Source organism: Lissotriton vulgaris, chromosome 1_1 (genome assembly GCF_964263255.1).
Source record: "Lissotriton vulgaris chromosome 1_1, aLisVul1.2, whole genome shotgun sequence".
Classification (NCBI taxonomy): domain Eukaryota; kingdom Metazoa; phylum Chordata; class Amphibia; order Caudata; family Salamandridae; genus Lissotriton; species Lissotriton vulgaris.
In genome coordinates, this window is record NC_141685.1 from 1,756,069,421 (window position 1) to 1,756,093,313 (window position 23,893).

Consider the following 23,893-nt stretch of genomic DNA (forward strand, 5'->3'; position numbering starts at 1 on the left):
AATTCAGAAAACTTGCTTCAATGGCTAAAGCAATAGGTGACAGGGTCTGGCTCGGCATTTGGGGGCTGCCTTGTAATTGACCCGCAAAACAACCTAAACATTGATGATTGAAAACATGTCAGAAAGCTGAAAAACAGCCTTCATTGTGGAATACAGTCAACTAGGGTCGTTGAAGGCAAAGCGGGGTCCCATTTCAAATCAATTCTTGTGCCCCAATTCTTCAGCCCATATCTTGCACTATATTCCAATGGCAGACCTGCGGCACGTAAATACCAACTGCACAATTAAACATATCATTAAAATAATTAAAGCTACCAGAAGACGCGATAAACTCACCTGTAAATAGAAGCACCCTTTGAGCACATTTGGTGGAGATAAACCATAGTTTGAAAGCTGCCTGTCTATAGCTGGAGCTCCAAGCAGTACGTGTAGCCCCTTTCATGTGAAAGGGATGAAAGACCAGAAGCTAACAAAGACCCAATATGTAATGCATTCAAATATTTCAAGCACTAAGCTGCTGGCATACATCAGGGGCATTGTTATTTCAATGTAACAATGCAAAGCGATGTGTGTTTAAAACAGCGGCTATCACCTTGGGTTGTTTTGAGCCACCGTCTATTTGTTGCTGAGGGCCTGTACAGGGCCATCTTTCCTACAGGTGTGTGTAAGTGTGCATGTGGGAGCTTGCAGAAGGCAGCTAGTGCTTTGCGTCTTCAGCACCAGGCAAGCCATGTGTCTGGAGGCCTGAAAGCAAGCTAGCAATGTAAGTCCTCCAGGAAGGAAGACTGGCGGACGAGCTGTTGAGGGACAGGTTGATTGCATGATGAGTTACCTGGCATGTGGTTCCTTCTCACGAGCCTTTGCCCACAACCCTTGATGCACGTTTTTGCTTTGACAGCTAGAGATTATTGGTAGAGACCAACAAATGCAGACCAAAAGGAGATTTTATTGCAAATTTGCTGTTCATACCCCAGAGCAGGTGTAAAACACTTCTGGGGAGGTTGACGCTCCTCTGGAGGGCTTAGATAGCCCTGCCCAGGAAGGCATAGTAGGATACATGCTATATCCCCAGTGCAGGTGAGTGATTAGGGCATGAGGCACTGAGAGGCATTATGATTAATTGATTATTTGCTACCCTGGCAACTGTTTGTTCTTGATTTGCTTGAGTGCTGTGGTTGCTTCTGTATAGTTTGTCCTGCTCTGCAGGAGCTGTAAATAAACTGAGAGTGATACTCATCTAGCTTCTTAGTGTATGCGCTGTATTTACACTGACACGTCGTGTTGTGTTCCTGTATTGTGTATGACACATGGACCAGGCAGGGTTTCCGCTTCTGCACACATAGCATCAAACTAGATCCAAATGTAAGAAAATTCTACCGAGAAGGAAGTCTTAGGAAACTCCCTGGGGTAAATAGGGTGACACTTGTGATATAACCATGAACTGGGCACATAAGTTGAAACGTCACAGCATTTTCTGTTGTGTTATTTGAAATAAAAGGATTTGACAATATATGTTTCTCCTTATGTTTTTCGTAGGTTTCCCTTGACCACACCTTCAGAGCAGGATGTCCAGAGATCCTGTATGAAACTGGGGAAGAAAATCCTGTCCTTCCCAAGCTTGTTCTGGACCCTACAGACAAAAGATACATATACTTGCCGACGACATACCAGGTGGGTGGAAGTCATGCATACATATCTGCTTGTCCAATAGCATTTTCAATAGTAATGCTTATGTAAATACGATGGCAAGAGGTAAAGTTGGGCAAAGGGTAGAACAGAGGGAAGCAGCACTCAACTTCTACCTCATTACTCAGTTGGTCAGTGAGGTTTGCTGAAAGTAATGAATTCCTACACAGAGATAGCTATCTTTCTTTCTTTCTTTCTACTAAGCATGCTTACAATTGTGAATAGATATAGCTGAACTCTATCTCTGTGCAACCAACTCTCTGAAGCTCAATATGAAGCTGTAATTTCCTGAAAACTAAACTCTTTGGGCCTTATTACGATGTCGGGCCAACGTAAGCGTTGGAGAAAATCCAACTGCACTATTACAATGTGACCGCCCATAGGACGGAGGCAAACCTCCATTTGTCAATGGAAGATTGTGTGGTGGGTGTAAAATTCCCGCAGCACAAGCTTCCATTGACAAATGGAGGGTTTGAAAGATCCCTTCACCATGCAGCACCTGCCACACGGTGCAGGGGTGTTGCCCAGGCCCTAGAGCGGAGGCCACAGAGGGATGGGGAGTGGACCCCAAAGACACTTTCTGACAGCAGTTCCATGTCGGAAAGGCCAACATGGAACTTCTGTCTGAAAGTGCTATCATAATCCCGACGGCGGAGCAGAGGCTGGCTCTGCCGTCAATGTGGATTATGGATGGATTCCACCGCACATACGGGCTCCTTGAGCCCATCAGAAGCGCTGCCGACAGTCCCTCTGCCCGATGCCTCCGCCCGCTGCATCATAATGTGATGGACGGATCACTGTGTGAGAGGTCGGTGGATCCGACACAGACGTTGCGTTGGTGTCAGACCCATCGACATCCTAAGTAGCTCCTTTGTGTTTATTCCGACACCTACCTCAAGTGTGGTCTCATACATGTTTTTTCTTTGGGCCAACAAGTGTTAATTATTAAAGGATTATATGTGGCCCTGCTTCAAATGTAACTACCAATTTTCTAAAGAGATGGTATGTGATTTTCTGTCAAACAACGTCTCTATTTAAGAAACACTCCAATTAGCAGCATTCCCACCTAAATATGATGAAATCAATGCCACATTGGTTTTATCATCTGGAAATGAAATTGGTGAACATTAAAATGCAATTTACACTGATTAAGGACAAGTAAGTATGAATTTCTTTGCAACGCCCTGTGAAACTACATATATATATATATATATATATATATATATATATATATATATATATATATATATATATATATATATATGTGGAGAAACTAGATCACCTGTGGAAAACGTAAGTGAGACCAACTGAGTAGCACCGATCACAAACGCTTAACATGTTTGTAATGGGCAAAATAGAGCGGACTCACTCCACTGGGAGACGAGGAGCGCGTTATTGTGAGAGTGGACATAATATAATGTACAACCACATAATTAATCGAACACATGAGGCTGATCATGCACACGAGTTTTCATTTGCAAACTCAAGGAACCCACCGTATTAATGATGGTGTACCTATAAGGCGTTCTTATATGAATAATACATTTGCATACGTCACTAGTCCAGACTCAATAGTTTTCTCCGCGCAGCAATCTGTGTTTCAACTTTTTCACTTGTTACTATTTTAATTTAAACAATGACGGAAATTGGATTTTTGTTTTATTTTAATTTAAATATGCTCACATCCTGTGCTGCGCAATTATCACGTAATGTACACACGATGTATAAGATATATGTGGTAGCAGATTTGGGTGCTGTGATTTAGAAGAGTTTTTGAGCACCATGACTCACGTTGTCAACAGAACTTTTCTATGTCCTCACTGATCGTCATGACAGGGTTGCCATGGCAACTAGAACCAGTTGCAACCTGTCAAAGAGGATATGTAAAACATATATAAACGTGTATGTCATACTAAGCAGATGTAGTGATTAAGGCGGATAATTGTTTAACTACAATTCTGATTGTAAGACCATGCTGTGCCTTGTGTCGTAAATCTAAAACTGTAGTATCACTGGTGCCTGGATCCATAGCTTGGGTGGATGATGTTGTGGTCTAGGCTGCCTCTCGGATTGCACCAACCTTATGCTCAGTTTCCATTGGGAGCAATACATAGTTCAACCTCTACCACACCCATTACTTATCATATATAGTGACTTATGAGGACTCATGGTAGAGGTGGGTCAAAGGGAATGGGGTAAGATAGAAAACATAGGAAAGAGACTCTGCCATTGCTGCCTCGTCACTTTACTGGCCAATAATGTCTGTGGAATCTAATGAATTACTACAAACAAAGGGATAACGTTGATGTTGTGTTTTTCAGAGACATAAACCTACTTACAATTGTGAATATATTTGCCTAAACTATGTTCCTGTGTAATCTACAGTCTGTAGTTTGCTATGAAAGTAGCCATTCCTGAAAACTATCAATCAACCAATCAATGAATCAGGGTTGGTAAAGTTCAACTATTCCCTTGCGAGGGTCTCAAGGCACGGGGGCGAGGTGGGGTGGCTCCTTTGAGTGCTGAGGTCAACCAAAGAGCCTGGTCTAGAGGTCTTTCCTGAACTAGGGCAATGTGGTAGATTGCCGGAGGTGGAGAGTGTTCCAGGTTTTAGCTGCGAGGTGGGAGAAGGACTTTCCTCCTGTTGTGGTCTTGTTGATACTTGGGACAGTGGCCAGAGAGAGCAGGGCTGATCGGAGGTGTCTTTTGGGTGCGTGGAAGAAGAGGCAGCTGTTCAGGTATGCAGGTCCGGTGTTGTGAAGGTCCTTGTATACATGGGTTAGGAGTTTGAAGGTTATTCTTTTTTCGACTGGAAGCCATTGAAGATTGTGGAAGTGTTGGGTGATGTGACTGTGACGTGGGATGCCAAGGATTAGCCTGGCTTTGCCGTTCTGGACTGTCTGGGGTTCGTGAAGGAGTTTCTTGTTGATTCCTGCGGAGAGAGTGTTGCCGTAGTCCAGTGTTCTGCTGATGAGTGCGTACATGACAGTTTTTCTGGATTCAGTTGGGATCCATCTAAAAGTCTTTCGTAGCATGTGGAATGTGGAGAGTGTTGAAAGTGGTCGAGGATACGGCGTTGATCTGGCGGTTCATTGTGAGGGATGAGTCTAATATTATACAGAGGTTTCATGCATGGTTCGTCGGGGTGGGGGATTTCCGAGGGCCACCATGAGCTGCGCCATGTGGAGGGGGTGGAGCGAAGGATGAGGACTTCTGTCTTTTCTGAGTTGAGTTTCAGGCAGCTGTTCTTCATCCAGGTGGCAAATGCTTTCTTCCTTTTTTGGAAGTTGTGTTTGATGATGTTGGGTTCGTTGATGAGGGAGCGAATTAGCTGGTTGTCGTCGGTGTAAGAGACAATGTTGAGCCCATGGTTCCTGACAATGGTTGCGAGGGGGCTATGTAGACTTTGAAGAGGTTAGGGCTGCAGGAGGAGCCCTGGGGCACTCCACAGTTGGTCTCTCTCTGTTCCAAGAGGTAGGGAAGGAATCTGACCAGCTGAGTTCTGCCGGTGAGGAAGGAGCGTATCCAGTTGAGGGCCTTGCTGTGGATGCCCACATTTTGGAGTTTAGTGGCTAGGGTGCACTGGGAGACGATCACGAATGCAGCTGAGTGGCACAGTCCAGGTCAGTATGTTTGTTTTGCTGTACCCACCCTGGGAGAGTATGTATGCCATGATTGTATACACCATGGAACAGTATGTATGCCATGATTGTATACACCATGGAACAGTATGTATGCCATTATTGTACCCACCATGGGATAGTAGTGGTTTAAAACTTTCTCAACAGGCAGCTATGGACAGTTTGATTTTTTTCTCCACCAGCTGAGGGTGCAGGCCAGAGGAAAGAAGCATGAGAGGTTGGAGCGTTCAGCAATCCTGCACTGGCCTCTCTCATGGATGAAATTGTACATTTGAAAGCCTCTGATGATGAATTGCATAATTCGTGAATGGGTGTAATTTCCGCTTGAGGCAAGGGGGAAGTTAGCAAAATGTTTACCGAGTTGAATAACGTTCCAGCTCAGCATATTTTCCGATTGAAGTGAACATTTTCAGTATGGACTGAGGGGATAAATCAATCTAATAATCAATCTGATAAGCTGCCGAATATTGTAAAGATTGCAAATACTGTAATTACTTGACGTTTCTGTGAGCGTTCCATTGACCTTCTCTCTCATGTGTGTGTTTGCTGCAGGTGGTGAGGGTGAAAGTCTCAGAATGCGGTCAATACAGGTCCTGCAGACAGTGCTTATTGCCAGTGGATCCATACTGCGGCTGGTGCCATTCAAGCGCAAGGTGTTCAGCAAGGATGCGTATATCGCTGCCTGTAAAATATTGAAATGTTGCAGGAATACATTTTAAAGAGATAACTTAATTTTTGTATAAGGGTCCTTATTGTCACAATAGACATTCACATTTTCAGGGGCACAGTACATCTTTAGAGGCACAGGCAATTGTTTGACCCCAAAAAATCAGCAAAGTAAAACCTAGTGGAAGATGATCTAGGAATAGCCTCTATAAAACATAAATGAAGGCTTTTCTTGTTTTATAACCCGAAAAGTCAAATTTAAACTTAATTTGTTTTGATTTTTCCCTTATATTTGCCTCTTATATCATCAATACTAATTACATGACAAAGTGTTCAAAATGTGTTTCCGACATCCCTCTTTTTCTAATGATAGCTCTTGTCAGGAAAGCTAACAGGGACTGGTGGCAGGGTAGGCAAAGTAAGCAGAAAATTGGGTATTGAGCCCCATAAGGTCACATAGAGAGACCGCAGAGAAATGGTATCCAAAGGGGAAGCTATGCATAAGGGAACAAGAGAGTTAAAGGCTCAATAAAAGGAATGTGGGGTAAAGCACTTTGAAGTTCCACACTGTAAGACTGAAGCTAGGTACATTTCTCCCCCATGATTGCTGTTACAGAAACAGGATGCAAATGCCCACATGTAGATTATACATGCACAGGCAGAGTGTTGAGCTGATACCTAAGGTGAATGTTATTAAGGTAACTCAAAGACAGTACTCACAGTGAACAAGAAACACCAACTAAGTTGTCAGCTTTGCCCACGGATCCTGGCGATCAAACAGGAACAAGCCAGGCGGGAATAGCAAGGGTGAAGAACAAAGTACACAGCCATGATAGAAGAGGAGCAAGCAAGGAGGAGTGCTTAACAGGAGAGAAGGGAAAACAAAGGTGACATTTGGCAGAAAGCAAGTAACAAATCATACAAGTAAGCTAGAAGTTAATACAGCAGGGAAAGGATGGTAGCAAATTTGAAACTGGAACAATGGGAAAGGGAAAGAAAGCAGACACAAGGGAAAAGATAAACATAGAAGGAGAGAGAGTTGCAGGGTGCATTAAAAAGTGCTGGCTCAGAAATCAAGGAAGCATGGTAGCACATCATACGGTGTTAGTTCAAGAACAAGAAAACAAACAGCCACAGGGCATGGATCAGGAATCAAGGAACTAGGAAAAGCTTGAAGCTTAGGAATCAAGTTAGCACTGCTGGCAGTGCTGGTTCAAAGTTCAAGGCATTAGCTATAGCTCAGGAACTCTGCAAACAAGGATAGCAGAGGCTCTGGAATCAAAGGGTCAGTCAAATAGGAACCCAGCTACAATGACCACTGCTGGGCCAAAGGAACTGGGGTTTAAAAGAGGTTATTGTGTTCACATGCCTCAGGTGTGAACAGGCTAGCACCTGTGAGCCACAGGTGTGCTGAATTCCTCCATCCATCTGTGGCCTCCAGGAGTGGAGACGAAGCAGTAGGGAGAGAAACCCAGGTAATGGAAGTTTTAGCAAGAGCAGACTGTCTTCCACAGAGCACAGCATTTATCTGGAATAGATGGGATTTCTGAATAGTGTCAAAGAGCCATAAAATCAGTACATGCATACAGTGGTCAGTCTGGAAGCTAGAACACTGGAAAGTCACACAGGTAGGCCCCCTTGCAGTAGGCATGAGAGTGCAGGGAGCAAATCGTGACAACTCTAGATAACAGATAAGCAACTATTTATTATAAAAGACAAATATTATTATCAGAACACCGTGCATAGGATGGACATGATCTAACACCCTCCTGGTCAATTTCTCCATCACTCGGTGAAGATGCTCCAAAAAATCAATAGCTGCAGGATATTTGCAGGGATCTCCACATACCTACTCAACAAATGCCACCACCAATAATACTACATAACATATGGTAGGACAAAGACAGATCAAGTAATGTGGCTTGGGAGATTCGGGGGTGAGTCTTAGGTTTCCTAACCATCTCTGCAGTGTGCCCTATTAGGGAAGATTTTCAGCAAGCATGTGTTGAGTAATAACTAGCATTTGGAGGTTAGAGGTTTTGGTTGTGAATGGTGAGTATATGACGTTAAGCATTTCTCCTAAAGCTCTTCAAATCTATCTATTCATTTTGTGCTGTGAAGACAAAGCTTGCTAACAGCCAGTAGAAGACTGCTAGATTGGATACATGCTATTGGAAACTGTCATCTGTAGGAATCTGTTACCTGCATTTTATAGATTCCAATCCAGTTAGACAGCTCACAAGGTTACGTGCCTCTTGCAGTGATCAGGGTGTTAAAACCTGCAGGTCATAGTTCCATTTTTGATGAAACAATATGGTGGCCAAATGCAGCTATTGCATTGAACGTATGTGTGGGGGTGGGGTGGATGTTTTTCTGTTATTTAACATACATAGCAGGAACGTTAATTTTAAGGGGCAGTAGACTGCTTTTCAAAGGTCATTTGTGTTGTACCTGGACCATATCAAGCATGAGAGGCCTTCCATAAAACAATATATTCTTCACATGGAAAACAAAACCAAAATGTGAGGAGGTGGAGGATAGAAACATGACAGAAACCAGTAGGTAATTTGTATTTTAAGTATTCCATCACTCAACTGCCCAACAATAGAAAAGGGTGCCTTCCAATATTTGACAATTGGATTTTTATGAAAATAAGTGAATGTTGATATGCATATTTGCAGTAAGAGGTCTGAAAGTCATGATTGCCTTATTAAAAAGAGAGCTAGGAAGTATGATGAACTATGAACACATATGTGAGGGATCTAAGTCTTGGCACACTTACTACTTTCTGCTATAAAACAAAAATGTACAAGGGGGAACATTGTGCACTTGTGTCCTACTCCGCATACCTCTCCTCCCCAAAATACAGATGCACTATTTGAACAGGTGACCGCTTGTATCTACCCTACTTTCTGTGTTTCTATTATAGCAAAGATGTTTTGAGATTGACTATGAGCCCTCAAGTAACGGATACAAAACTTAGTGAAAACCTCTTCTCTTTTGGAAAAAGCACCTTGAAAGGTTGTCCTGCATCTGCTCTTGCAAGAACCATCAAGTCTCTGCACAGCTGAAAAAATACCTTTGTTGACCGTTGTCATATAGTGTGTGGGACAGAGAGAGAGAGGGGCTGCTCTAAATGAGTGCTTCCTAGGTTCAGAGGGATAAGGGCCTCTCCTGAGATGAGCCCATGGGAAACCCAACATTGATGCTGTCAAAACCAAATCAGAGTCCCTGTGCTCAACGTTCATGTTCTTTTACTGTAACATACATCGTAAAGGAGCTGGGGTGAATGGTGCACATCCCAATATTTTGTACTTACTAGATACCAGCCAATGTATTTGTGTGTTCTTTGTGAAGTGCCTAGATCTTTGTGAATCCCTAAAATGATACTTTTTAGAGGTTTAACCACATTTGCTGGCCCACTTTTCTGATTCTCCTCTAGGTATGATAAACTTTCAAATATGAATCAGAATGTATGGGTGCATAATGAGTACATTCCATATGTAACTTACACTTACACATACATTATATGCTTTTTCACCTAATGAACCACATATAACGTATGCAGCTGTATATTCTGACTCTCTCCTGTCCTATCCTTTCCTCCATGTAAAATATTTGTGTTAAAATATTTGTAAATCAGCATCAAAGACTTGATACCTGCTAATCACTGCTGGTCTGTTGTAAGAAATTGGGTTACTGGTTGAGGGGGTTAAACCTTACTCAAGCAGCCACCACAATCCTTGTCACTGTGAGGCACAAGCAAACGCCAATTTAACCTGTGCTCAACCCTCTGGTAGTTTTGCACAGAGCAGTCAGGCAATGTCAAAGTATTTATATAGCACTTCAAACGTTAATAAATTAAAAACACTACACAAGAAAAATCCCACAACAATTTGAACAAATAGAGAGCAAAATGTATTGCATAATTTGACACCAAAAGGACAAAAATCCCATCAATAGAACAAGAGTTATGCAATTTTAATGAGTTAGGTGAAAATAGCACCAAAAAGCAGAAAGCCGCACTTGTGGCTATCTGGCTATACAAGACCAGGAGAAGTCTCAAATTCTGTCTGACCATGATGAAGCATGGGTTGGATACACGGACCAGGTTAGTCCTGCTGAAAAGTTAACATCTCAGTCCAGCACAAAGAGTCTTGTACTCATTGGAGGGGTGTACGAAGTGGCGGGTGCTGCAAGGGGCAGATAACTGCAGCAGACAGTCACCGATGTAGGAAGAAGAGAAGGCCTGGTGTCACAGTTGGTCATCACTGTAGTGCAACGATCCTGTTGTCATCGCCAATGGTCGAGTTGGTGCTTTGCAATGGTGCTCCCCACAAGAGGTCGAGGCTGTGGTACGAAGGTCGGGCTGACATAACTTCGTATTGGCGGGCTGTGTGAGAGACATAGTTTCAGTGCTTGTGGACCCATTTGCAGTCACAAAGAGCCCCAAAATCAAATTCAGCCTCTTTGAAGCCATACCAAAGGTCTAGGATTTAAGGGGCACCGCTTGGGCTCAGGGGATTGCTCCAGCCGGATCTGGGTGCTGTTTCAGGTGGTTGGTAGCCTGTTATGTCCCTGTGGCTCTGATCAGGAGACCAGCAGACTTGCCCTTGGAGTAACTCTGGCAGAGTCTCCACAGGTCCAGACGTGTACTGAAGAGTTGGTGTCTGAGGTTCAATATTTATACCATGTGCCTCTTTTGATGTGGGAGACTCTTCTAGAGGTTTCCGGTTAAAGTGCACAAGTTTCCTAACTCCCATGACTCCAGAGTAACTACAGGGGGTATGCAACCCTTTGCGTGGATGCAGTGTGCAGCCTATTCAAGTGTAAATAGGGCTGTGCCCCGCTCTACCATCTCATCCTGTCAGTGTTGGCCCATCCAGGCATACCTAAGCTCTCTATTGTACGTGACTGTCTAGGAGGAATCCACAAAACCCAACTGTTAGCTACACCCCATCAGCAGACACTAAAAGGCTAAGGCAGAACAATGGCAAATTTCTAAAAGTGCAATTTAAAATCGGAATTTACCATAAGAGAGTATTTTTCATTACAATTCCAAAGATGCCAAACACAAACTGGTTACCTGCTCCCATTTGGAAGTTACAGCTTAATAAATGTAATAAGGTAACTCCAATATTATTGTGTGGGAGAGGTAGACCTGCAGTAGTGAAAACCAAATTCAACACCATTTCACTACCAGGACATGAAGTGTTGTTTATTCGTACGTGAATTCACTTTGTAGTTTCTAACTATTTTTTTATTTCTAATTTTCAGTTGCACTTTCCAGGGTGACTGCGTGAATGGAAACAACACAAATTACTGGGTTAGTGTTCAGGAAGGAGCCAACAAATGTCTTCAATTTCACTTTACGCAAAGTCCTTCAAAAGAGGTATAACGAGAAAAGTTTAATATTCATTTTTGTGTGTACTTGCCGATGATGGTGTCCAGCCTCTAATTTCTATTTTTCATTCAATAGTTAAATGTCACAGTTTATGCAAATTTTACTGAATTGGGAGATAGATCTACACTTTGCAGACTGAAAAACACAATAAGCAACAACAAGATTTGTGAAAGTTCAACACCATGCCCATCGTCATGGTTATGTAAAGTACAGAATGAATGGATGTCCAATGGTAAGTTTTTTTAACCTCTATTTCTTGTTCGAAATTTCACATTTAGAATTACCATTTAATTTGGGTAAATAAGTCAAAATTAGTTGTTTTTTTATTTTTTTTTATTTTATTTTTTTATTTCCAAATTGTGCACATTGTACATTTAAGCATTTCATATCATTCATATGCTGCAAAATATCATTATATATATACAGTACAATTTTTTTATCTATACATTATTGTAAAGAGTCTTAATGTGGGCCCACAGTGTCTTTTCACTTAGCCATAGGCTCCCAGATTCTTAATCCTCGCATCTTACCCCTCATACCTTTCCGAGCATATATAGATTTCTCCAAATTATAAGCCGCTAGTAAATTAGCCAACCAATTTTGCATAACTGGTGGATTTCTATCAAGCCATGCCCTGGCTATAGTTAATCTTTATACTGCGGCAGCCATAAAGATAAATTCTCTCTGTGAATTTCCCCCTTCTGGGCCTACCCCCAGCAGTAACCAGGAGGGGGTTAGGGATATTTCAATATCTAATGACCTATCTAAAAAGCCTTCTATATTTCTAATCAAGGTATGCAATTGGGGGCAAGTAGCAAATACATGTACAATATCTGCCTCAAGAGAGTTGCAGCGCGGGCAGGTGATACCTGTGGTGCCTCCCCATTTGGCTATTCTCGCTGGGGTGAAATATAATGAATACAAGGTTTTATAATGCTGGGATTGAAGGGGAGCAGAGCACAAAACAGTACGACCCAATTCAAGTGACTCCTGAAATCTTTCTGGTGCAATGCCCAGCTTCTCTACCCATTTATTACAATATGCCACTCCATATCATCCGTTCTCCCCTTTCTCAGACATGCATAAAAGATCTAATTGTGCAATCCGCACATACCTGTATTTTCTCCATAATTTCATTACTATCATACCCTGCAGGCCCTCCTTGTTTGTTACTCGGGAAGCTCCTAACCTGCAGGTATTTAAAAAAAGACCTTCTATCAATACCATATTTCACCATAAGATCTGTAAACTGTACTATCCCTTCTGAATCCCTCAAATCGCCGATCTGTAGTATACCCTTTTCGGCCCATCTAGCCATTGTTCCATCAGCGAAAACAGCCGCAGGGAATGACCTGTTCTTATACAGCCTGGTATATCTGTTGTATCTTCCCAGTCCTGCTTTTTTCAAAAAGGCATTCCAAATCCTAACTGCTGCGTTAAGGGTTTTAAATCTGGTCCTCTTATAGTATCCATACTCCGTGCAGTTTAAGAAGCAGTTTTCTGCTTCCTCTCCTAGAACAGCTGCATACACTTCTGTAGACATAGTTGTCACTTTTTGCTCATTACCACCCCCACCTATTAAATCCTGCATATACTGCATAGCAGCGGCAAAATAATACAGTCTAAAATCCGGTACCCCCCACCCCCCTCTCTCTCTCGGTCAAGACATAAATCTATAGGCCCTCCGGGTCTTACCCTGAGCCCAAATAAATCTATTCAAAATGATCTCTAGTGAGTTAAACCATTTAATAAAAAAAAAAGTGGGATAGATCTAAAGAGATAGAGAAACTTGGGCAGGATCAGCATTTTAATAACATTGCTAGTGCCCACCAAGGACAGATGTAGATTATTCAGTCTTTCCAGATCGGACTTTACCCTAGAAATTAATGGGGAGATATTATTTTCTACAACCATATCCAAATCTGCTGAAATTGCCACCCCTAGATAAACTGCAGAGGTGACCACCTGTACAGCATTGCAGCTAGAGTAAACATTTTCTACAATCTGTGTCTTGGATCTACTAAGACTATATCCGGAAACCTGTCCAAACATCTCAGCTTAGGCTTCTACCTCTCTAATTGTCAATAGGGGAGCTGGAGTAAGTATTGCCACGTCGTCGGCATATGCTAGTGTTTTGACCGTACAGCCATTCACGCTCATAGGAGAAATATGTGGATTAGATTCAAACCTACGTAGGAGTGGCTCTAAATACAGTGCAAACAACAGTGGGGATGAGGGGCACCCTTGCCTCGTCCCTCTTCCGATCTTAACTGCTGCCGAATGCCCCCTGTTAACTCTGATTTTAGCTGTAGGTTTGTCATATAAAGCCTGTATGGCCTTAATAAATCCTTCTCCAATACCACACCACCTCAGAGTCTGCCATAGGTAATCCCAGGAGACCCTGTCAAACGCCTTTTCGGCATCTAGAAAGAGCGCTGCCATGGGGTCTCCCAGGACACCTGCCGCATCAAACATTGTAACCACCGTCCTAATATGTTGTGTTGTCCCTTTGCCAGGTATAAACGCCTTGTTGTGCAGGAAATACCAAGTTCTCAATAATCCCCGACAGCCTCATAGCTAATATTTTAGAATATAATTTAACATCGGCGTTCATCAATGTTATCGGCCTATATGACCCCGGGACTGTTGGATCCTTCCCCTTTTTCAGAATTACAATAATATCAGCCCCACCCCATGACTCGGGGATCGACACCCCTCTTTGTGCCTTACCCATGATGTTAAACATATCCACCAGCAGTGAACCTTTAAATACTTTATAAAACTCTACAGGGATCTGATCCGGCCCCGCTGCCTTACCCGATGGTAAGCTGCTCAATGCAGCGTTAAGTTCGTCCAATTGTAATGCGGCTTCTAAAACTTCACTTCCTTCATCAGACAAGGTTGGGGGAACGATTTCCCTAAGGTAGCTTGCTATACCCTCAATACTTCTTTCCTTTTCGGGAGTATACAAGACTGTATAGTAATTCCTAAATACTTCTCTAACTAAATCAGCCTCTCCAACCAGATTACCCTGTGAGTCCTTAATCTCTTTAATGTCTGATGTTGCTAATCTCCGTCTAGTGCGTACAGCCAGAATGTGCCCTACCCTTTCGCTCAATTCATACGCATTTTCTTTCTTAGTCAGGTAATTATTTGCTGCTTTCTCGGCAATGCCTTCTATGGCTTCCGCTTTTAATGCTATGATTCTGAGAAGGTGTGTTTCTAAAGAGCGATTCTGTAGTATAGCAGTGGCCAATTCTTCTTCCTCTTTTATCAACTTCTGCCTTACTTCCTCCAACCTTACTCTCTCTTTCTTCTGCCTTGCTAAAACAAAGCTTATGGTCTCACCCCGTATCCTAGCGTTAAATGCGTCCCACACTACCCCTGGTGGTGCAGTTCCTCTATTGATCTCCCAAAAAAATGTAACCCACTCCTCCATATGTTCCCTATAGGTAGGATATTTTAATAAGGCTCTTTCAAATGTCCACTGCGTGCTGCTACTTTGTACCTGGCCCATTTTCAAGGTCAATACCAAAGGGCTATGATCTGACACTATCCGAGGTTGCTTCTCTATTTGCGAGCCCTGGATCAGCGAATTAGAAATTAAAAAATAATCTAACCTGACCAGGGTTTTATGTAGAGCTGAAAAAAATGTACTGCCATCTAAGTGTGGATGTATCTCGACCCATGGGTCCACCAAAGAGTTGTGAAACACCATATCTACCAGAGCCTTATACACTTTCTTTTTCCTCCCCACATATTTTCCTCCCAGCTGCATAAAAGAGCTATCCGGAACATGGAAATTTAAGTCCCCACAGCATACAATAGGCTCCGGCCATTGAGCCAGTTCAACATCCAAAAATTGCAGGACATCTGGATCATCCTCAGTGGAGCCGTATATTGTGACCAACGTTAAAATTTCCCCTTTAAAGCAAATTTCAAGGATCAACCATCTACCCCATTGGTCCTCCTTCTTTCTTCCTACTACTATATCTCTATTTCTGCCCAGTACTGCAACTCCTCTTGTTTTTGTCCCTTGTCTAGTATTTGCTAAAACTTTAAACCCCAGCTGTTCCAATAGATATGACCTTGTTCCTTCTATATGTGTCTCTTGTAGACAAGTCCAACTTTAAAGATTTTAACAATGCCGCCACTCTCACTCTCACTCTCTTGTTAACCTCATTAAGCCCACAAACATTAATAGAAGCAATTTTACATGTCATCATAATACAACAAAATTCTTATGAGGAAACCGACTGTTTTTGTGTACCATATATCTCTAAACCTACACCCTGTGACAATGTGCTGAATCAAACAATGAATACCAAAGATTTGTACCTTTCCCCCCCCCCCCGCCCCCCCTTAACTCCCTACCCTCCCCTCCCAACCCCACCCTCCCCCCATTACTGGCAAATAGGTCGCAAATGACCTATGTGTGGCCGCTTATGAATTGCGCCAATCGCATCCCCCCTCAGCCTACATATCCGCAAACTGAGATACTCCCTGAACTCCGCCATCTTCATCAAACAGTTCTACTAAAGACCAGTTACACACCAGTTACAATCCAACATGTACAATATTTTAGCCCCCTTTCATGCTTCTAAGTTCTTCGAGAAACTGCTGAGCTTTAATCTCTGAGTTAAACATTCTTGTTTTCCCTTTTGTTACCACTTTTAGTTTAGCAGGGAAAAGGAGGTACGCTTCTGAACCTAGTGACTGTAACGGTGCGATCAGCTGCCTGAGCCTCCACCTTCTCTCTACCGTTACATGACAAAAATCAGGCCTGGCGAAGAATGTAGTACCTTCAAAGGTTCTCTTGCTATCAGGTCTAGCTTTAGCGATAATTTCCTCCCTTAGCAAGAAATTCCCCACATTTACTAGGATCGCTCTGGGAAAAGAGCCCTGCCCATCCTTTCTCACCCCCTGCTTCACTGTGAATGGGAACCTATGTGCCCGTTGTATCTCTTTCTCCCATTGCCATTCTGACTCAGGAAAAGCCCCCTCCAGCAAATTCACAACAAATCGTCTCATGTCCTGTCCTTCAATCCCCTCTGCGACACCCAGGAGTCTAATGTTATTTCGTCGCTGTCGATTTTCAAAATCTTCCAGTTTCCATTGGAAGTCTTCTGAAAGTTTTTCCTGGTCTGTCTTGAAGGTCTTGAAGCTTCCAACGTCGTCTTCCAGCTTGCCTGTTCTTTCTTCAACTTCAGTTACCCTTTCTGCCAGTTCATCATATAGTTTGTTCATTTTCCTCATTGTGTTCTGGATCTTTTTTGAGTCTTGCCTTGCTCTCCGGTTTTCAGCCCTGGCCTCCGTTTGCATTTGTTTAAGGGTATTAAACATGAGGCCCACAGGAATCTGTTGCGTTGAGCCCCCAGGCGGTATTTCCATGTTGTTGCCATCCTCCTCCCGGTACGACTGTGAAGTTGCAGAGTAGTCCCAAACTAACCGTCTTTGGGTCCCCTCCATTCCCCCAGAAAGCTGTCTGGTTAATTTTAGTGATTTCTTTTTCTGGATAGTGTCTTTATCCGTGCTAGACTCGGAGCCGGAGGTTCCCTCTGAGCTCCCCACACTGGTTTGATCTAGCTCGGACTCCTCATTAAGGGAGTAGAAGCAATCTCCTTCAGCAGACCCTCCTTCACCCTTTTCCATTCCTTCTCCCACGCCATCTCTGCTTGCGAGGCTAAGGGTACTGCCCCATGTATTAGAGGCCCCCCCCCTCCTTTGCAGATTTCATCTCCTCCTCCAACAACATTAAGGCTCCCATCATATCAGCATTGCCAAATTCAACCTGGCCCAAGCCCCCACCAGTTTTGTTTCTGCTGCTCACCGTGGAAGTAGGATTAAGGTTCCTGCCGTCTATCTGTTCTGCCGGTCCTGTAACAGACACCTCCGTGAGTGAATCAGGCTCATGCTCTGGGTCCGGTCTGTGGGGTTGCCTAGCAACCTCAGCCTCTGCGTTCTCAGCGTCCTCGAGGACGTTCTCACGGAGATCTGGATTTTTGCCGGCTTTGCCACCTCCGCTGATACCGTTGTCTCGGCTGACTCTACCGCTTTCAATATCCTCGATGTGCTGTGGGAATGTTTTCGGAGAGAAAGCCTCTGTTACGGTAGGCTGGCGCAGTGTTGCCTCTTTGCCCTTCAGCTTCTCACCGATTCTTCTCGCTTTACTTGCTGCCACAGTCCGTAGTGCCGGGGGAGTGTCCTGCACATTAGGGGTTGGTTTGGCCTTTTGCTCGGTTTTCTTCTTTCCTGCTGGGGCTCCCGTCTTTGGAATCGCACCAAGGTTACGTGTGGGTCCATTCACATCCTCAATGCCCGCAGCCTCTATTCCCGTCACCAGTTTTTCTTTTTCCCTTTCCTGCCTCATAGTCCGTACAGGCATTTTGATCGCTTGTGGCTGCTGTTTCTTCTTGAGCCCAAACGCGCTCATCAGGACTCTAGCTCCTCTCTTGAGCCAAATTATAACCCACAAACGCCTTGAAGTATAATTTATGGCGTGTTCGTGTGTCCTCGTGCAAAATGAGCCTAGCAGCCTGTAGCCAGCATTCAGTGTCCATTCAGGGGCCATTCAGGGGTATTCAGCATCTCGAAATCATACGTCTAGAATTTTAAGGCTGGAGAGAGGATGTATGCGACTGCTCACCGCAATCCAGCGTCGGCCATCTTGCCTCTAAAAACAAAAAAAAAGTCAAAATTAGTTTGAGTGTAAGTCCACTTCCTCAACAGCATACACTCCTGTGTCAAATTAAACCCTAACTTCATGTTATATAGGACTATAATTGGTTAAAGTGATTAAAATAACATAGATCTCATTTATAAAAAGTACAGATGTCTCTCTGCACAGTAAGGTACAGTCAGGTTAACACAGATGCACACATTTGTAATGATTCACAGTATTAATTAAGCAAATACAAGGAAATATCTGTGAAATAGATCACCAACAAGGCAGAAGCTTACTAGCGAATGTACACCAAAAATGTGCAACATTTCCTTTTCAATGGGGAGAGTGGGCAGAGTGAGGAACCAAAAACAGCCCTAGCAAAAATGTTTGAACCAGCCTTGCTCCTTTAGCTTCCTTGCACTCTCTTTCCATCCACCCAGTCTCTCTCTTCTTTCTGATCGCATTCCCTCTAAATGCCCAACCTTCACTCTCTTTCTTGCTCTCTCTTGAAAACCTCTGCTGCCTGCTGCAATTAACTTTGAGGAGCTGAGAAAACCAGGAGCATCCCCGGTGATCCTGTGAGCTTTGCGGGTGATCATTAAGACTGCACTCCATGGGAAAACCCTTGAAGAAGGACCACATGGTCCGAAATGCATTGGGACAAACAAAATTGAGCTTACCTCATAATAATTATGAAGATACATTTTCTCCATCTATGAGCACAGCATACTTGTTGATTCAAACTTGAAATTTGTATTGAAAAGAGTAGAAGAGTTCTTTCAAACAATGGATATGTTAAATTTATGTTTTAAATGAATCAAGTAGTAAATTGATTTAAGTTTTTTATGAGCAGTGAAAGTGTGTTCTACAAATTTATGAAGCCTGCATTACAAGACATTAAAAATATGTGCTCCATGGGACTAGTCCCAGCATAAGGAGCAACTATCATCACAGGAAAAGCTTCAACTTTATATATTAGGAACCTTAGGCATAAATCTCTGGTCAGACCTGCATCTTGGAAAGGGCAGTTCCTAAACCTTGGCTATGCCTTTTTTCTTCTAACACATTGCATCAATTAGTCATATGAAGAAGAAACCAAAGTTTAAAATTTTTGTCCAGCGCTGAACTCTGCAGCACCATTACAGCCTTTCCCACCCCTCACAAACCATGGATCACCCCTAGTGTTGATGGAGGAAATGCAGTTTGGTCAAAGCTGAGGGAGCGCAATGCTGCACACTGAACATCGAGCCCTGGCTGGGTAATAGGTGCACAATTTTCTCCTGAATACTTAATGCTTCTGGTACGCTACTGCTGTGGATGTGACAGAATGCCCCCTCCTGAAGTTCGTGGTTGAAGGAAACCACTAGAAAAAACAAACCGACAAGGAAACATGAACACAAGAAGCATTTTACTAAGATAACCCAGTAGATGGATAGTCTTTTCAGTCAATCAAGAAGTGAAAACTCCCCCTAAACATATAAGAATCACAGATTTATTGAACATTATATTCTGGTTGTCCTTCTATCATGTTTAACATAGGTTCAGATGGAAACTGATGATAAGAGTCAGAAACATAAAGTTTAATTGCTAAAAAATGAAAGACAAAAACGCCCCAGGATTAATCTAAGTAATTACAAAATTAACATAAATTACAGTTAAAATATTACTGCCAACAAATGAATAGGAGGGAACCGAGAGACTGACAAACTTTTCACTCTAGAAACAAAAGGTGAAAAAGTTGATCTTGATTTGTCAGATTGTTCCTTCGCCTAGACTTTAGGATCCAGTATATGTTAAAAAACAACTGTTTATATTTCTGTAAATGATTCAAGCAATTAGTAGCTGTAGGAAATAAGGGGCAAATTTATGTATTAGCAGTATAGTTACTCCATTCCAATTGTGATGGAGTATCTATACCACCAAGATAATAGTGCGCCCACCAGATTAATATGGGGGCAGACCCTAGGTTGAGACTACGCTGTCTCCATTTTGATTAAACCCTTCTGATGGCCTTATGGTGTAAGGGCCTTTGGAGGCAGACTTCTAATTCCACTCATCTAATTTATATGGGCAGGACAAGAGGTCAGTTTGCACTGACTGTCACTGCCAGGAAAACCCTAGTGGTAAGGGGAAGTGAAAACAGCTAAATGTTCCCCTCGAGAGAGGTTTCCCATGGTGGGGGGAACATTTTATTTTCAATCAGAAAAACTAGCTTCAGCGTATCATTTTTGAAAATAAAAAAGAAAACAGTTTGGTCATGTTGATTGAGCCTTGCACCAAACTGTAAACAACATTGATAAGAACCACTGTAATGGCAGTTACTGTATATGCTTTAGAAATTACTTTCAACTCGGTGGTTATTTCTAAATTTTGCGGGTGGGTAGTTTTGGCCTGATGGATGTTAAATCCTTCTTCCGGCCAACAGAGATTATGGTATGCCTGCAATTAAATTGGGCCCTAAATTGTCCATAAGGGGACAAGAAGAAAGCAGTTTGGTGGAAATCATGTATTCAGAATAAAAGTGAAAACTTAGTAGCAGTATGAGTTGCATAGTTACAAGGAAATTCTGCAATTGGTAAAAAGGGAAGCCTGATTATTTTGAGTTGCATCATAGTGGCACCACAGAAACTGTTGCAAACTTTGATTTGCTATCTCTGTTTACCTATTAGTCTGTGGACGGGTAACCGGAAGAAACAGCTTATTACATTTCTAATGATTTACATGGAGCCTTCCAACAAAATGAAATATATTGAGACCCTAGGTCAGAAAAAAGCATATAAGCTAATTCATGGAGCTGAAAAGTGTCAGTCAAAAAACATGAAGCCACTTCTTCAGCTGCAGGTAATTTAAATAAAGGCGAAAAATGAACATCTTAAATAAAATCCCCAGTAACATTACTACCCAATATGCATCAGAAAATCTGTCATAAAATCTCTATAAATCTGATTCTAAGCTTTAGGTACCAATGGTCACGGCTGTAAATATAAAAAAGGCTTAGAATATTTTGATTTATGTTTGACACAAATAGGACAGGTAAAAGCATATTCTTGAGCATCAGAATAAAAAGTTGATTGCCAAAACAAACAATAAACTAAATCCAAGATAATCTCAACTCTTCTATCACCAAGGTCATGACACATTTTCATAACATCAACCTGTCGTTCTGTTGTGAGGGCAACAATAGCTTGTTGACTGAGCACAGCTCTTTTTGTGAAACTAAAGTAGTCTTAAATTAAAAAGTTTCACATTTTTCTTTCCCCATTTATTCTTGAGACAGCTTAATTCTGTCTAAGCAAAACAGAGAAATTCCCAACTACACAATGGGAAGGAATCACAGGTTGATCATAAATGAGTGAGGACTTTGGATAATGACGAGGCAGAGTGTCGGCCAAAAGATTCTTTGAACCAGGAATATATGAATGATAATGAAATAGTACTGTGTAAATAAAATGCTAGTCAAGCTTGATGAACTATACCTTGCATTGAAGTTTTCGTAAACACTGCAATTTCTGATGATCAGTTGAATTTCAAACAGTTCTCTGGTGCCCATCAGAAGATTTTTGCATCAGTATAAGTTATCTTCATGGGCAAAAACTCTATTTTGAGAATGGAGTACTTCCATTAATTCTCTGACAAAACAAATGTCAGAATGTTCATGTCCATCATCTTCTACTTTTGTAACAAAATTGCAACTCGGGCTCCTTTACAGCCATCTGTTTCCTCAATGAATGTCTTAGATGTGTCAGGATGACAAAACTTGGTGCTTGGATAAATAAAAATGTTTGTGTATTAAATGCCTTTTCGATTCAATCATCCCAACAAAACATCTTTTCTTATTTTCCTTTTTAGAATACATGTGATGTTACTGGTTGCAAAATTCTTAATAAATTGACATTGAAAATTTGGAAATGATTTTGCTGGAGTTTTGATAACACAACATTAACAGGTTCTTGGTGTTCATCAGGGGCATTAGAAAACACCAAATATATCATCTAGATAAACTGATTCCATTCAAACTGATTCCAAATATCGGAAAATATTGAATCTGGAAAGTGTTGAAAAATGGCAAAAACACTGCACAAAGAAAATGGCATTACACAATATTCAAAATCTGAAAAGGCATTTCCAGCAGCCACCATTCTTAATATGCAGAAGATAATGAGCAATTCACAAATCAAGTTTAATTAAAACTTGTGATCCTTGGACTAACTCTAGACTGCCCTTTTGGAGGGTTTAGGGATAATAATCCTTGATCACAATTTGATTTAAAACTGCAGTGAATACAAGATTAAAGATCTTCCTCTTTCATTGTACAAAAAGTAAAGGTGCGCCAGATAGGATTAGAAGGTGGCACATTTATTACATTTTGCAAATTCTCTTGTGCCTGCAAGGAAGCCCTTTATATCTCATTTTCTTTCGTTGATAAGGACTACATTTGTCCAAAGAGAATGAGAGGTTCAGTTGGTATTGGGCAAACATATTCCCTATTGGGTGAAGTGCAGGCAAAACTGAAGAGAATTTGAGCATTCATGGTGCTGAAGTGGTCCTATAGAAAAATTAGCCACAATTAAATTTAACGTAGAACCCTTGATCTCGGTATTTGTTTACCAGTAGCTTCCCGAAGCGTACCAAGGATCATGACAAAACTGTGATGACAAAGATAGTTTTTAAGTATTCTGAATGATAAATGGAGTATGCATCTTTAACCAAGCAATTCCAAATATTTGAGCTTAATTAGCTAATGCAATAATGTCAAAGAAGAGCACTTACGTATGCTCTTCAAAGGAGACCTGCAATGGCAAAGAGGCCTAATGTCTTTAGAAGTCTTCCTAACAATTATGATTGGTGTCCCAGTCCAGATCAATGAGATTCCACACATGTCACTATCCAACAATGCAGATGCATAAATAACTTTCCATGTTCCTGTTCCCAAAGTAATTACAAAAAGAAACAAACGTTTCTCAGCATGATTCATAGAGGCTCCAATATAAATATGTAAAGACACTCCTGTTTCTCCTCTTTCTTGAGAGATGCCTGTATCCTTTCTACATGCCTCTAAAATTAATTGTGGTGAATCTGAATCATATGTCCAGCATCACTAAAACATAAGCACAACCAAGCCTTACGCTGGTGTTCATTTAAATTCTATATGAAAGGTCTTCTAGCTGCTTCTCCACGCATAGGTTCTTCTAGAGGCAATGGGTCCAAAGGAACATTGTGTCAACCAATTTAAGAAGCTGTAGTAAAGTTAAAATAGGTTCCTCTATACTGCCTTCCTTTTTTTCATCTTTGTTGTTAATGATGTTAAATTAACAGCATTAAAGAAATGAGTTCATAAAATGAAGTAGGACTTCACGAACAAACCTACTCAGCCTTAATCTCTTAATTTAAAACTCATTGGCAAAGGCTCATTTGAATTCTCTCAAACCCAAGTGGTTTCAGCTACTAAATGATGAAATTGAGTCACATTAGTTAAAACAATTACACCACCTTGCCGAACATCATACAATGCTTTCTCAACAAAATGCTCAAAATTACTGCATTCAAATATCTTAAATGATAGCAAGAAGATATCTTAAGTCTCCAATTCGGCATCAAAAGTCATTACTTAAGGAGTTATCAATGTCCAAACAGGTCCAGTAAAACAACCAATGAAGAAAGTTACCTTTGTGCAGTCTTGATTGAACTTTGCAGGGCGGAAAGCAAAATGCACCGAAAGAAAATCTAACAATTAAGTTGACTTCACAGGCCCCCAGTAAAAATACAAAGGGCACTTGAAGGAGCTAATTGGAAATCTGTAGATCTTAATACCAATGACTGTCCTAATGCAGA

General features: G+C 41.8%; 1 protein-coding gene across 1 annotated transcript in view; it reads left to right on the forward strand.

The window, feature by feature from the left end:
- The window catches only part of PLXNC1 (plexin C1), a 456,593-nt gene that overhangs the window by 140,352 nt on the left and 292,348 nt on the right, over positions 1-23,893 (forward strand). The window contains exons 3-6 of the mRNA XM_086919059.1: positions 1,537-1,671; positions 5,880-5,980; positions 11,271-11,385; positions 11,473-11,629. Of these exons, the coding sequence (XP_086775185.1) occupies positions 1,537-1,671; positions 5,880-5,980; positions 11,271-11,385; positions 11,473-11,629 (508 nt within the window). The remainder of the gene's footprint in view (positions 1-1,536; positions 1,672-5,879; positions 5,981-11,270; positions 11,386-11,472; positions 11,630-23,893) is intronic.